General features: G+C 38.5%; 1 protein-coding gene across 2 annotated transcripts in view; it reads left to right on the top strand.

The window, feature by feature from the left end:
- RECK (reversion inducing cysteine rich protein with kazal motifs) overlaps positions 1-13,023 on the top strand; it is an 85,599-nt gene that overhangs the window by 41,344 nt on the left and 31,232 nt on the right. For both annotated transcript variants that reach the window (XM_047831348.1, XM_047831349.1), the window contains 4 exons: positions 5,220-5,432; positions 7,100-7,236; positions 9,183-9,323; positions 10,741-10,929. In XM_047831348.1, coding sequence (XP_047687304.1) covers positions 5,220-5,432; positions 7,100-7,236; positions 9,183-9,323; positions 10,741-10,929 — 680 coding nt within the window. The remainder of the gene's footprint in view (positions 1-5,219; positions 5,433-7,099; positions 7,237-9,182; positions 9,324-10,740; positions 10,930-13,023) is intronic.

The following is a 13,023-nucleotide window of genomic DNA, read 5'->3' as shown; positions in this document are numbered from 1 at the left end:
CAAAAAGGCATCCAAAAGCCTAGAGAACACCATATCAGAGAAGCCAGAGAGAGTTTCTAAACAAGAGGGGGCTGGTTCTGTGAGCTGCAGCCTGGAGATCAGGAGGGCAAAGAGGAAAAAAGTCAATCATTTGGGCCAGAAGAAGGTTCAAACTAACACAAATCCCATTCTTTTAAAAGTATTCAGAATATTATTTTGAATAAGAAAATTGAGATATCTTTACAACCGGTAATAGAGTGTTAGCCAATAAGGACTTGGCTTAGAGATTGAGGAAATTTGAAATCTATGAAATGTTTAAATTTAAACTTAGACACATAGTTCTAGCTTGTGGGGACGGTGGAGTAGTTTGTGTCAGACTAATACTTCTACAAGTACCAATTGTGAGCTCTGTACAAAATATTAAAAAACTATTGTTTTGAAGTCATTAGAGAAGGACCAAAAGCAGGAGGCGTAGAAACCACACTGCATAAGAGCCACATATCCAGTTTTCCCTTCATGGGCACTCTCTCCTTGCCTGGCATAAAGAGTTCATGCAAAAAGCAGCAGTCTTGGGCAGAGGAGTTGGAGATCAGAGCTTGGGACTGCTGGGAGTAGAAAACCCCAGAAAGGTGGGAACCACAAAAGGAGATGCCCCAAAATCTCCAAACAAACTCTCCTTAAATCCTTGAATTTAACAAAGTCACAGGATACAAGGTTAACATACAAAAGCCAATTATAGGGGCGCTTGGTGGCTCAGTCAGTTGAACATCCGACTTCAGCTCAGGTCATGATCTCGCAGTTTGTGTGTTCCAGCCCTGCGTCGGGCTCTGTGCTGACAGTGCGGAGCCTGGAGCCTGCTGCGATCCTCTGTCCCCCTCTCTCCCTGCCCCTCCCCTACTCGCTCGCTCTCAAAAATAAACATTTAAGAAAAAAAAAGCCAATTGTATTCCTGTATGTTAACAACAAACAACTGGAAAATGAAATTTATTTTAAAAATACAAATTTATACAATTGCATCAAAAAACATGAAATACTTAGGATAAATTTGACAAAAAAATATGTAGGAACTATACACTGAAAACGAGAAAACTTTGCAGAAAGAAATTAAAGACAGTAAATAAATGGAGAGAGCTACCATGTTCATGGATTAGAAGACTCAATATTGTTGTTAATTCTCCTGAAACTGACCTCTAGATTCAGTGCAATCCCAATCAAAATTCCAACAGGCTTTTTTTTTTTTAATTTTTTAAATATTTTTTTTAACGTTTATTTATGTTTGAGAGAGAGACAGAGTGCTAGCAGGGGAGAAGCAGAAAGAGAGAAAGACACAGAATCTGAGGCAGGCTCCAGGCTCTGAGCTGTTAGCACAGAGCCTGACATGGGGCTCATACTCATGAACCGAAAGATCATGACCTGAGCCGATGTCAAATGCTTAACCGACTGAGCCACCCAGGTGCCCCCCAAGAGGCTTTTTAAAATAGAAATTTCCGGGCTAATTCTGAAATTCAAATGAAAATACGAAGGACCTAGAATAGCTAAAAGAAGTTTCAAAAAAATAACAGATTTGGAGAACTTATAGTACCTGACTTCAAGACTTATTATAAAACAACAAAAATTAAAGCAATGTAAATTGGCATAAGTTTGGGCAAATAGATCAGTAGGACAAAACAGAGAATCAAGAATAGACTCACACACAGTAAACTGATTTTCAACAAAGGCAGCCAGGCAATTCAATGCAAAGAGAAACATCTCTTCAGCAAACAATGCTGGAACAGTTGAATATGTTTATGAAAAAAAAAGAACCTCAACCTCTATCTCACACTGTACACAAAAATTAATTTAAGATGGGGTCATAGAACACAACATAAAAGCTGAAAATACAAAGTTTCTAAAAGAAAACATAGGAGATTATTTTAACAATCTGGCTGCAGGCAAAGATTTTATAGACAGGAGACAAAATATACCAATTATAAAAGAAAAAAATTAATGAGTTAAGGTTCAACTGTACACACTTGTTCACCAAAACACACCATTTAAAATTTGAAAAGGCAAGCCACAATCTGAGAGAAGATATTCAGTGTATCACATGTACACACTCACACACATTTGACAAAGGACTGTAACCAAAATATATAAATAACTCCTACAACCTCATAATAAAAAATCAAATAGCCCAATTTGAAAAATGGGCAAAAAAATGTCAAGGGTCTTTCACCAAAAAAGACATCAAAATAGCCATTTAAGTATATGAAAAAGTTCTTTGTCACTATTTATGCAAAATGCAAATTAAAACCTCAGTGAGATGCCTCCTCATACCCACTAGAATAGCTAAAATGAAAAGATTAACAGTCGGGGCACCTGGGTGGCTCAGTTGGTTAAGTGTCTGACTTCAGCTCAGGTCATGATCTCACAGTTTGTGAGTTTGAGCCCTGGGTCGGGCTCTGCCCTGTCAGCTTGGAACCTGGAGCCTGCTTTGGATTGTGTCTCCCTTTCTCTTTGCCCCTACCCCGCTCTCTCGTTCTCTCGCTCTCAAAAATAAATAAACATTAAAAAAAAAGGGGGGGTTTTGAGTGACAATATGTGAAGCAGGTGGAGCTCTCATACTTCCCTGCTTGGAGTATAAGATGGTTTAAGACCTTTGAAGAGTTTCCTTGCAGTGTCAAGTCCATGACCCAGCAATCCCATTCTAAAGCATTTACCCAAGAGACATGAAAATCTAATTCCAAAAAAGACTTATATAGCAACCTTATTCATAAGAACCCAGAATTTGGGGAAAAATAAATAAAATGTACATCAGGAAGGGAATGAAAAAACATGGTGTATCCGAACAATGGAATAGTATACAGCAAGGGAAAAGGCCAAACTACTGTTAAACCCCAAAATATGGATGAGTCTTATGTTGAATAAAAAAAGCCCAATACAAAATAAAGGCTTTATAATTCCATATATATGAAATCCAAGAATAGGTAAAAATAATCTATGAGGATAAAGATCAGAAAGTTATTGCCTTTGGAAGAGGAAATTGGCTGGAGGTGGGCATAAGGGAACTCTATGAGGTGATAGAAATATTCTGTATCTTGTTTGGGGCTTTGATTACAGGGGTGAATACAATTTTCAAAACTTACTGAACTCTCAAGATCTGTGCATTATATTCTTTGTAACTTATATCCCAATAAAATATTTTAGCTAAATAAAATAAATATTTAAATTTTTAAAATTTTGCTCATCAAAAGACACCAATAAGAAGATGAAAAGGCAGGGGTGCCACAGTTGCTCAGTTGGTTAAGCATCTGACTTTGGCTCATGTCATGATACTGTGGTTTGTGAGGTCAAGCCCTGCATCGGGCTCTGTGCTGGTGGTGCAGACCCTGCTTGGGATCCTCTCTCTTTCTCTCTCTCTGCCCCTTCCCCACTTGCATGCTCTCTCTTGCTCTCTCTCAAAATAAATAAATAAACTTTAAAAAAAATTTTTTACAAAAAGAAAATGAAAAGGCCAACCACAAACTGGCAGAAAGTATTTGTAATACATATATTTGAAGCAGGACTTATATCCAGAATATATTAAGAACTCTTATAACTCAATAGTGAAAAAACAACTTTTTCTAAAAAGGGCAAGTAGCTGGAAAGACACTTCACAGAAGAAGATACCTGAATGGCCAGGAAGTGCATGAAAAGGTGTTTGACGTGACTGGTCATCAGCAAAATGCAATTTTTAAAACTGCATCTACAACTAAAAAGACTGACAAGCATGTAAAGCGGCTGGAACTTTCATATGTTGTGGCTTAAAGTCTAAAATGGTGTGACCACTTTGGAAAACAGTTTGGCAGTTTCTTAGAAAGTTATGACCCCAAATGCTCTTTGTAGGCATGAAGAGACATGAAAACTGGAAACAAAACTTTTTGTCTATAAACAGGTGAATGAATAAACGAGGATTTCTCAAAGTGTGGTCCATGGTCCCCAAGCCCCATGAAATCAAAACTATTTTTTATAATAACACTAAGCTGTGATCTGCTTTTTTCACTCTTGTTCTCACAAGAGTGAACAGTGGAGTTTCCCCAGTGCCGTAAGACACATGATGTAATTGGGGCGCCTGGATAGCTCAGTCGGTTAAGTGACCAACTCTTAATTTCAGCACAGGACGTGATCTCACAGTTCATGAGTTCAAGCCCCACATCAGGCTCTGCACTGACGGCGTGGAGCCTGCTTGGGATTCTCTCTCTCCTTCTCTCTGTCCCTCCCATATTCTCTCTCTCCCTCCCAAAAATAAATAAGTAAACTTAAAAAAAAAAAAGACATGTGATGTAACAACAGATTGAGGTCAAGAAAAGATATGAAAATCCAGCAGTCTTCTATTAAGCCATATGTTAAAGAGATTTTCAAAGCTGTGAAATAGTCCTATTCTCACTAATTTTAGTTTTGCTTTGAAAAATATAGTTATGTTTCACAAAAACATTATTTCTTACATGTAATGGGCTTATTATCCTTTTAAATGAATTAAGAACTATGAATCAAAAGATCTGTTTTGATTTATAATGTCATAGATATTGGTGATTGTAACCCACATAAACAAAAGCTTTTTGAGAATGCAGTAATTTTAAGAGTGTAAATGGGTCCTGAGATCGAAAGTTTGAGAACTACTAGGATAAACAAATTGTGGTACATTTATTAACGGAATGCTACTCAACAGTAACAGGAAACAACAACTTATGATATACATAACAAAGGTAAATCTAAAAAAATTGTTCAGCCAAAGACACCAGACCCAAAAGAGCATATACAATATGTTTCATTTATATATAAAGTTCTAGATAAGTATGAATGGAGGTAGCCTCTGGGGTATAGTCAGTGGGGAGGGCATTGATTAGACAGGGACACAAGGGAGCTTTCTGACATGATGGAAATGCTTTTTTTTTTTTTTTTGTCTTTTTATAAATTATACCTCAGTTTTTAAAACCTGGACTCATTATTTTGTAATATGAAAGAAATGATACAGTCTAGAGATGATAGTCCCATACAGAGTGTTTAAGTTTTTAACTTTTGTTAAAAAGGAAAGATGCAGTCAAAATCTTAATGTGTCTACATTGAATCTCCATACATGCAAAGCTGATATCCTTTGATACGTCATAGGTACGTTCTTTAAAAAAATCAGGTTTTCCTGATGCATTAGTATGTCGGGATTTTACCCATATCTTCTCTCTAGAAAATAATTGCCTCTCGATTCTGGCCTTTTTGCTTTTCAGGCCAACAGAACTTTTTAGGAGTTGTAATGCTCAGTCAGATCAAGGAGCCATGAATGACATGAAGCTGTGGGAGAAAGGAAGCATAAAGATGCCGTTTATCAACATACCTGTTCTTGACATTAAGAAGTGCCAGCCAGAAATGTGGAAAGCAGTAGCTTGTTCACTGCAGATTAAACCTTGTCATAGGAAATCCCGGGGAAGTATTATCTGCAAGTAAGTTTCTCATAATAATGACTCTCCAGTCCTGGTTCAGACCATGATCTGAACCACAGCCTATCTTTAGAGTTTTCCCTCCTACCACTTCGTTTGCCCATCACCCCACATGTCAAGTGCTTTCCTACTTTTTCCTCCTCTGCTTGAATTACTCTTCCATCTCCACTTGCCCACTGCCTGTGTTTCTTAGCTCCTCTCAAATGCCCATCATTCCCGTGGAACCTTCCCATATTTCACCAGCTAATAGTAATTTATCCTTACTACAAATTTTTATAGACCTTTATCTGAACTTTTCTTATGCAATTTAGTTCCAGAAACTTTAGTGAATACCTTCAATACACAATTCTATTTTTATATTTTATTTTGTATACTTGTCTTTTTTTTAATGTTTATTTTTTAAGAGAGAGAGATAGAATGAGAGTGGGGGAGGTGCAGAGAGAGAGGGAGACACAGAATCTGAAGCACGCTCTAAGACCTCTGTCAGCTGTCAGCAAAGAGCCGGACATAGGGTTTGAACTCACCTACCGCAAGATCATGACCTGAGCCAAAGTCAGACGCTTAACCAACTGAGCTACCCAGCCGCCCCTATACTTGTCTTATATTTAGTTAGACTTTGCTCTCCTTGAGTTTATTCTTCTTTGTGCCTCCTTTTTCTTGTCTCCTCTTTCCTCTTTTTCTCCTCTTCAGTGATTAACATAATCCTGACACACAATAGGTGCTCCATAAATGTTTGATGAGTGAAGGAATTAGTCAATGTAGTCATCGAGGCCTGTTTCTAGTAAACATTTTGTGAATGGTTTGCTTAGGAGATCTAGGATGAAGTAAAGAGGAAAGCTGCTATACTGAGTGAAACCAAAAGTATTGGCCACATAGTAATCTATGCCAGCTGATCTTCAATCATCTATTTTTCCAAAAAACTTTCCTAAAGACCAGGTTAATGTCCACCCCCTAAGATGTTGGTGTGCGTCTTGGTGCTCCTTGGAACTTGATGACTGATTGAAGATTATTTCAACCTTAAACAGAATCCAGATCAATTCTCTGGCATGACCTGGGGATCACCTGAGTAAGGGGGAAAGTGAGGGGTAACTTAGGCAACAAGCTAGAGGCAGCCAGTGGGAAATTTATAGACTCTTAGTATGGAAAATTTATAGAAAAGGAATCAAATCCCTTTGGAGGACTGAGAAAATTTTAAAGTAGTGTACTTCCAGTTGTTACAGGCCAAACACCTTAATGTTGATAACTAAAAATATATTTAAAAAGAGAAAGGGAGAGAAGGAGGAAGGGAGGGAGGAAAAAGCAAGCAAGCCTAAGGTCCTAAAAGAAAGGATGGATGATTTTGCAAAAAGCCTTAGTTTAATTTCCTTTCAAAGAAGGGACAAGTCACATCAATACTAGTAACTGTATGAGTGTAAAATTTGAGCAAGGCCTTTGATCTCAGATAAGAGAAAGCTACAGATGCTTTGATACTGTAATACATTACTTACTACTATGCAACCTCAGGTCTTCTATGACTCCTGTTTTCTTTTGCCGTTACTTTGATCTAACCAATTGTGAAACATTGTTATGAAAACTTACCTTCTGGAAAGCTTCAGAAACAGGTTTGATATTGATTAGACAATATGAGGAGGTTCTTGAACCCCAAATTTGTGTATATTTTTCTTTTTAAGATCAGATTGTGTGGAGATTCTCAAGAAATGTGGGGACCAGAACAAATTCCCCGAGGACCACACAGCTGAAAGTATTTGTGAGCTTCTGTCACCTACAGATGACCTAGAGAATTGTATACCTTTGGATACATACCTCAGTAAGTACTTTGTTTTTTTAGATTTCAAAGACTTCTCCCTTCCATCTCTGCCCTTCATGTTTGCTTTGGATGAACATCTGTCTGTTGAGAATATGTGGTTTAATGATACTATCTCAATGGCAGACTCTTATCTTATTTGCTTGGCCTTTTTGGCCTGAAAAGAATTGTCATCTTAAAATATATAGGCACAAGTGATTATCTTATCAGTCTGAGGAAGTCATAAACTATTATCAATCAGGAATTCTAAGTAGTGAATTTGGAGCCAGCATTCTTAGATATGGGGCCAGCTCCATATCATTGCTGTCTCCTTGCCATGATTTGTCCAGGAAGTGAAATTTCCCCAGGGAATCTTCAGCTTTTTGTCATCAGAATATTAGTGGACCAGAGCCAGGCATTGGCTGAGACTGACCCACCAAATAGGGAGTAAGAAATGATGGTCTGGGTTAGTACATAAAGGTGGAACTTTGTCTATGCCGAGATACTCCTGCCAAGAGCCAAGACAAGAGCTAGAAGAATAAGTTGGTATCTCATTGAGGGGTCCTGGAGCTGAGCTTCTTGGCAGGAGGTGACCATGTGTCGTGGAAACCAGAGGGATGATGAGTAGAACCCATAAACACACCAAATGCGATAGTCAGGGTAAGGAAAGTGTCTGTGCTGCCGCCAGGGGGCATTCGTGCCCCGAGCTGGCTGGAAAGGCAGACTTGGATCCAGCTCCTAATTTTTTTGTTTTCCTGTGTCAGATAGGACTAAGTTCTACCGCAAATAACAGAAAAACAGGTAGAAGTAAAAGAAAACCCAGAAATAAGTAGTCCAAGGCTGTTACAGTGGCTCCACCATCCAGAGTCCAGGCTCTTTTGCTTTCCATGCCTTCGTTAGTGCTTGGTTTCCATCATCAAGGTTACTTCAGGTACTTTATCGTCACAACATGACTCCTGGAACTCTAGCCACCATATCCTAGTGTAAGGGAAAACCACCCTCGCTGTAAGGGAAACTGAGAAAGATGATCTTTTTAGCTGTGGGCCCATTGTCATGCTAAGCAAAACTGGAATTCTATTATTAGTGAGCAGGAAGAAAAGAGTATCCAAATCTGTTAGATTTGCAGCTGATGATATCAGCCACACTTTCCTAAAGCCAACAAACTATGTCCCTCAGCCTTCATGACCAGTATAGCGAAAAAGAGAGCCTTGGCCAGAATCTAGACCTCTGTGACTTCGAACAGATCACTTCTTTCAGCCTCAGCTTTGCTGTTTATAAAAGGATTGGGCTGGATGTGATGAACTCCAAGAACCCTGATACCTTCATTAGCTAACAGTCTGAGTCTGGCCTAAAACCAAGTAAGCAAAACTAATACCTCCACAAGCCTAGACCTTATTAGAGCAGTGAAATATATGTGCAGAAGGAAAAAGGTTAAAGAAATGGTTTTTTTTTTTAAGTTTTAGTACTCTCTTTAAATATTACATGAGACTCTTCCTTAGTCATTATTTCACAAGTTAACAAATATAATCATGGTACAGCATCTATCTTACCATGGTGAGTTATTATAGTTTATGGTAAAATGTGCCAAGTTATTCCTCTTAGGCATAAGCACCTGTTTGAACACCTTACCCAAAGTATACCAGTCATTTTCCATCCCTTTATACAACTTATTACCTATCAGTAGGTGCCTTTTTTATTTATACGCACGAAAACACATGTGCACAAGTGTTTAGAATCTTGTCCAGCATATTGTAGGTACCCAATAAATAAACAAGTGAATGAATGTATGTATGTTTATGCTAAATTCACAAATTATCAGAGAATCTGTGTGTTTTAATAGTTTATTAGAATCAGGCCTCACTTTATGCTCATGAGCTCTCCATTTATTAAAGTCATAGTTAATTCAGATAATTTACAGACCTCTGTTACCTTTTGGGGTTGGTTAAACTGATCTGTGTTTGGTTTTTCAGGGCCTAGTACTTTGGGTAATATTATAGAAGAGGTCACTCATCCCTGTAACCCAAATCCTTGCCCTGCTAATGAGCTCTGTGAGGTAAACCGGAAGGGGTGCCCATCTGGAGATCCCTGCCTTCCATACTCTTGTGTTCAAGGTAAGAGGTAGATGGGTGTGAGTGTAGGGTGGGTATGGATTTGTGCTGCTGGTGTTTCTGTATAGCCGTTATCTTTGGAGTGAGGTTGCAATTGACTTTATTTTCAAAATTATGTTTTTCTATAACATTTGAGGTTTTCCCAATAAACACATGTTAGTTACATAGGCAGGAGAAGACAAATACAAATGTAATTTCAATTATTTAGATTGTGAACTGACTCTCATAATGAGTTATAGGGTTCTTGGAAACAAAAAAATAAAAAACCTTGAGCCAATTTTTATAAATTCTCTGCCATGTTGTAACATTTGAGAAAATGTACTGCACGTTGTGATTTTGTCTTTGCTTTGCTTTAGTTATAAGGAGAAATGGCATACTCATTGGGATGTACAGTTATCTCTGAAAAGCTTAATGTTTTATTGAGATGCATATGATTTTTTTTAAGTTTATTTATTTATTTTGAAGCGGGGAGAGACAGAGAGAGGGAGAGAGAGAACCCCAAGCAGGCTCTGCACTGTCAGCACAGAGCCTAATGTAGGGTTCAATCTTACAAACCTGTGAGATCATGACCCGAGCCGAGATCAAGAGTGGGACACTTAACCAACTGAGCCACCCAGGTGCCCCAAGATACATATGATTTTAAGACTGATTTTTTTTTTTGAAATGCAGGAGGCCTCTTGAATAAAAAATGTTTATCCTATAGAATAATTTTGATAGTCTTTATCTCTTTGGGCATCCCTTTAGAGTACAGTCATGGCAATATTTTGCTGCCCTTTATCTATTTCCCAATTGAAAATGTTTATCATGTTAAAATCACCATTTAAAAATTTCTGTGAAGTTAAAAGGAATAGAATATTGAATTAAGTAAGCCTGATGTCTCAAAGGATCATCTATAATATTTGTGTAATACCAGAATATATCAGTAATACAGTCATGATAAATCTTGTTAAAATTGGAAATGTATGGGTTTCCTTAAGCCCAATCAAGTATTCAACTTTTCATTGACTTTAAGGGATGCTCGTATTCCATCGCTAAAAGTTTTCCTGACCAAGAAGAATATTCTAAAAATAATGTACATTTCCATAGTCCATTTTTAAAGTATCTGTGATTTTTAAATATCTTTGATAAGCCCAAAGCAATAAAAAAGTACATATCTTATGGCCTTTTTGTACTGAGCTATAGCTACCTTTGGAGTATAGGTCCTTAATCAGCACCTTCTCATGGAACATGGAATTTTTCATTTGAGAGAATATGTTTTGGTCAGTAAACCAAACCAGTTCTTTAACTTAGTGGAATTTCTATTACATAATCTTTAATAGCCACACAGTACCTATAAGACTTGTGTAAAGTATATATGTAATATCATAAAACAATGACATTGAACAATGCCATCTCTCTCAGCTAATTTTTGTTTGTATAGGTTGCAAATTGGGAGAAGCCTCTGATTTCATCGTCCGTCAAGGGACACTAATCCAGGTGCCATCATCTGCAGGGGAAGTTGGTTGTTACAAAATTTGCTCATGTGGACAAAGTGGACTCTTGGAAAACTGTATGGAGATGCATTGTATAGATCTCCAGAAGTCATGTATTGTTGGAGGAAAAAGAAAAAGTGAGTCTTGGACTGTATTTATTTGCTTTTTGTTTTAATATGAGATTATTTATCTTAATTTTGTAGGATGGGCATTGGATAGATTCCCACCAAAGAGTAAGGTCTATACATCAGATCTCCAGGGCAGTATTTTTCAAACTGTACTCTATAGGACACTAGGACTTCTAAGGAACCCTCTTAAGAGCCTCCTCACGAAGAGACTAATGACTAATAATAATTAATTAGTACTTACTGAGCTTTTAGTTGTGTGCCAAGCACTATGCTAAGTCTTGGCCTGTGTTATCTCATGTGAGCCTCCCAATTGCTCTTTGATTTCAGTACTCTTATGAAGAAGCTGATGCTCAGAGAGATCACCCAGCTAGTCAGTGACAAAACAGAATTCAGTCCCAGGCCTATCTGACTCTAGAGCCCGTGTACTCCACAGGCAAGGACACAGGTGTGCTCCTTCTCCTCAAGTGTGTGTCTTTAACGGAAGTAAAAGTCAGAGTTTGACGTCATGGAAAGCGAACTGGAGGATGGAAACTACACTGTTGACTAAGCATTGGGAGAGAGCACATTATGAAGTGCCACCCTTTTATATACATACAATGGAATATTACTCAGCCATCAAAAAGATTGGAGTCTTTCCATTTGCAATGATGGGGATGGAACTAGAGCATATTATGCTGTGAAATAAGCCAATCAGAGAAAGAAATACCATGAGATCATTCATATGTGGAATTTTAGAAACCAAAGAGATGAACATAGGGGAAGGAAAAATAAAATAAAAACAGAGAGAGATAAACCATAAGAGACTCTTAACAATAGAGAACAAACTGAGGGTTGCTGGAGGCAGATGGATGGGAGGTGGGCTAAATGGGTGATGGGCATTAAGGAGGGCACTTGTGGCAAACACTGGGTGTTATATGTAAGTGATGAGTCACTAAATTCTACTCCTGAAACAAACACTACACTATATGTTAACTAACTTGAATTTAAGTAAAATCTTGGGGACACCTGGGTAGCTCAGCCATAAGTGTCCAACTCTTTTTTTTTATGTTTATTTATTTTTGAGAGAGAGAGAGAGACAGAGCACAAGTGGGGGAGGGGCAGAGACAGAGAGGGAAACACAGAATCCGAAACAGGTTCCAGGCTCTGAGCTGTCAGCACAGAGCCCAATGCAGGGCTAGAACTCGGGAACGATGAGATCATAACCCGAGCCGAAGTTGGATGCTTAACCGCCTGAGCCACCCAGGCGCCCCTTAAGTGTCCAACTCTCAATTTCGGCTCAGGTCCTGACCTCACAGTCATGAGATCCAGCCCGCATTGGGCTCCACACTGGGCATGGAGACTGCTTAAGATTCTCTCTCTCCTCTGTCTCCCTCCTCATCTGTCCCTCCCTAACACTTGCTCCAAATAAATAAATAAAGTCTTGGAAGAAAAAAAAAAAAACAACACCCTTTGATGCCCTCTCTAAAAGTCTGAGGGTCTTGCTTTCTCACTGCTACTTTAATCATCTTTTGCTTATAGCCCTAACAACTGATACATGACCTTAAAAATTGTGGGGAAAAAAAATGCTACTTTTGAGAATGTACTCCCCCACAGCTGTTCACTCTGCTACCCTCATCCCTGTCTCCACCCCCATCCCCATCGATCAGAGTAGTTCAGCTTTTATATAACTCCTGGTTTTACTCTTCTGCGTGAGATCTTACTAGAAAGAAGGGTGCTTTTGGCTAAAAAGAGACTGCAAGTGTCTGCCCTAGAACAAGTCAGGTATTCTTTTTTTTTAACTTTATTTTTTGAGAGAGAGAGAGAGAGAGAGAGTGAGTGGGGTAGGGGCAGAAAGAAAGGGAGAATGAGAATCCCAAGCAGACTCTGTGTTGTCAGCACAGAGCCTGACTTGGACTCAATCTCACAAACCATGAGATCGTGACCTGAGCCAAGATCAAGAGTTGGACACTTAATCGACCCAGGCACCCCCAAGTATTCATTTTTTAATCCATATTCTACTTAGCCAAAGTGTAGGGTAGGTACCTTGTATCACAGAATATTTCTGAGGGTAAACATTCCTTCCATAGATTTCCACTGATTAAATGCATATTTTTTACAGAAGAA

This window comes from Prionailurus viverrinus, chromosome D4 (genome assembly GCF_022837055.1).
Source record: "Prionailurus viverrinus isolate Anna chromosome D4, UM_Priviv_1.0, whole genome shotgun sequence".
NCBI classification, from domain to species: domain Eukaryota; kingdom Metazoa; phylum Chordata; class Mammalia; order Carnivora; family Felidae; genus Prionailurus; species Prionailurus viverrinus.
This window is presented reverse-complemented; position numbering and strand designations above follow the sequence as displayed.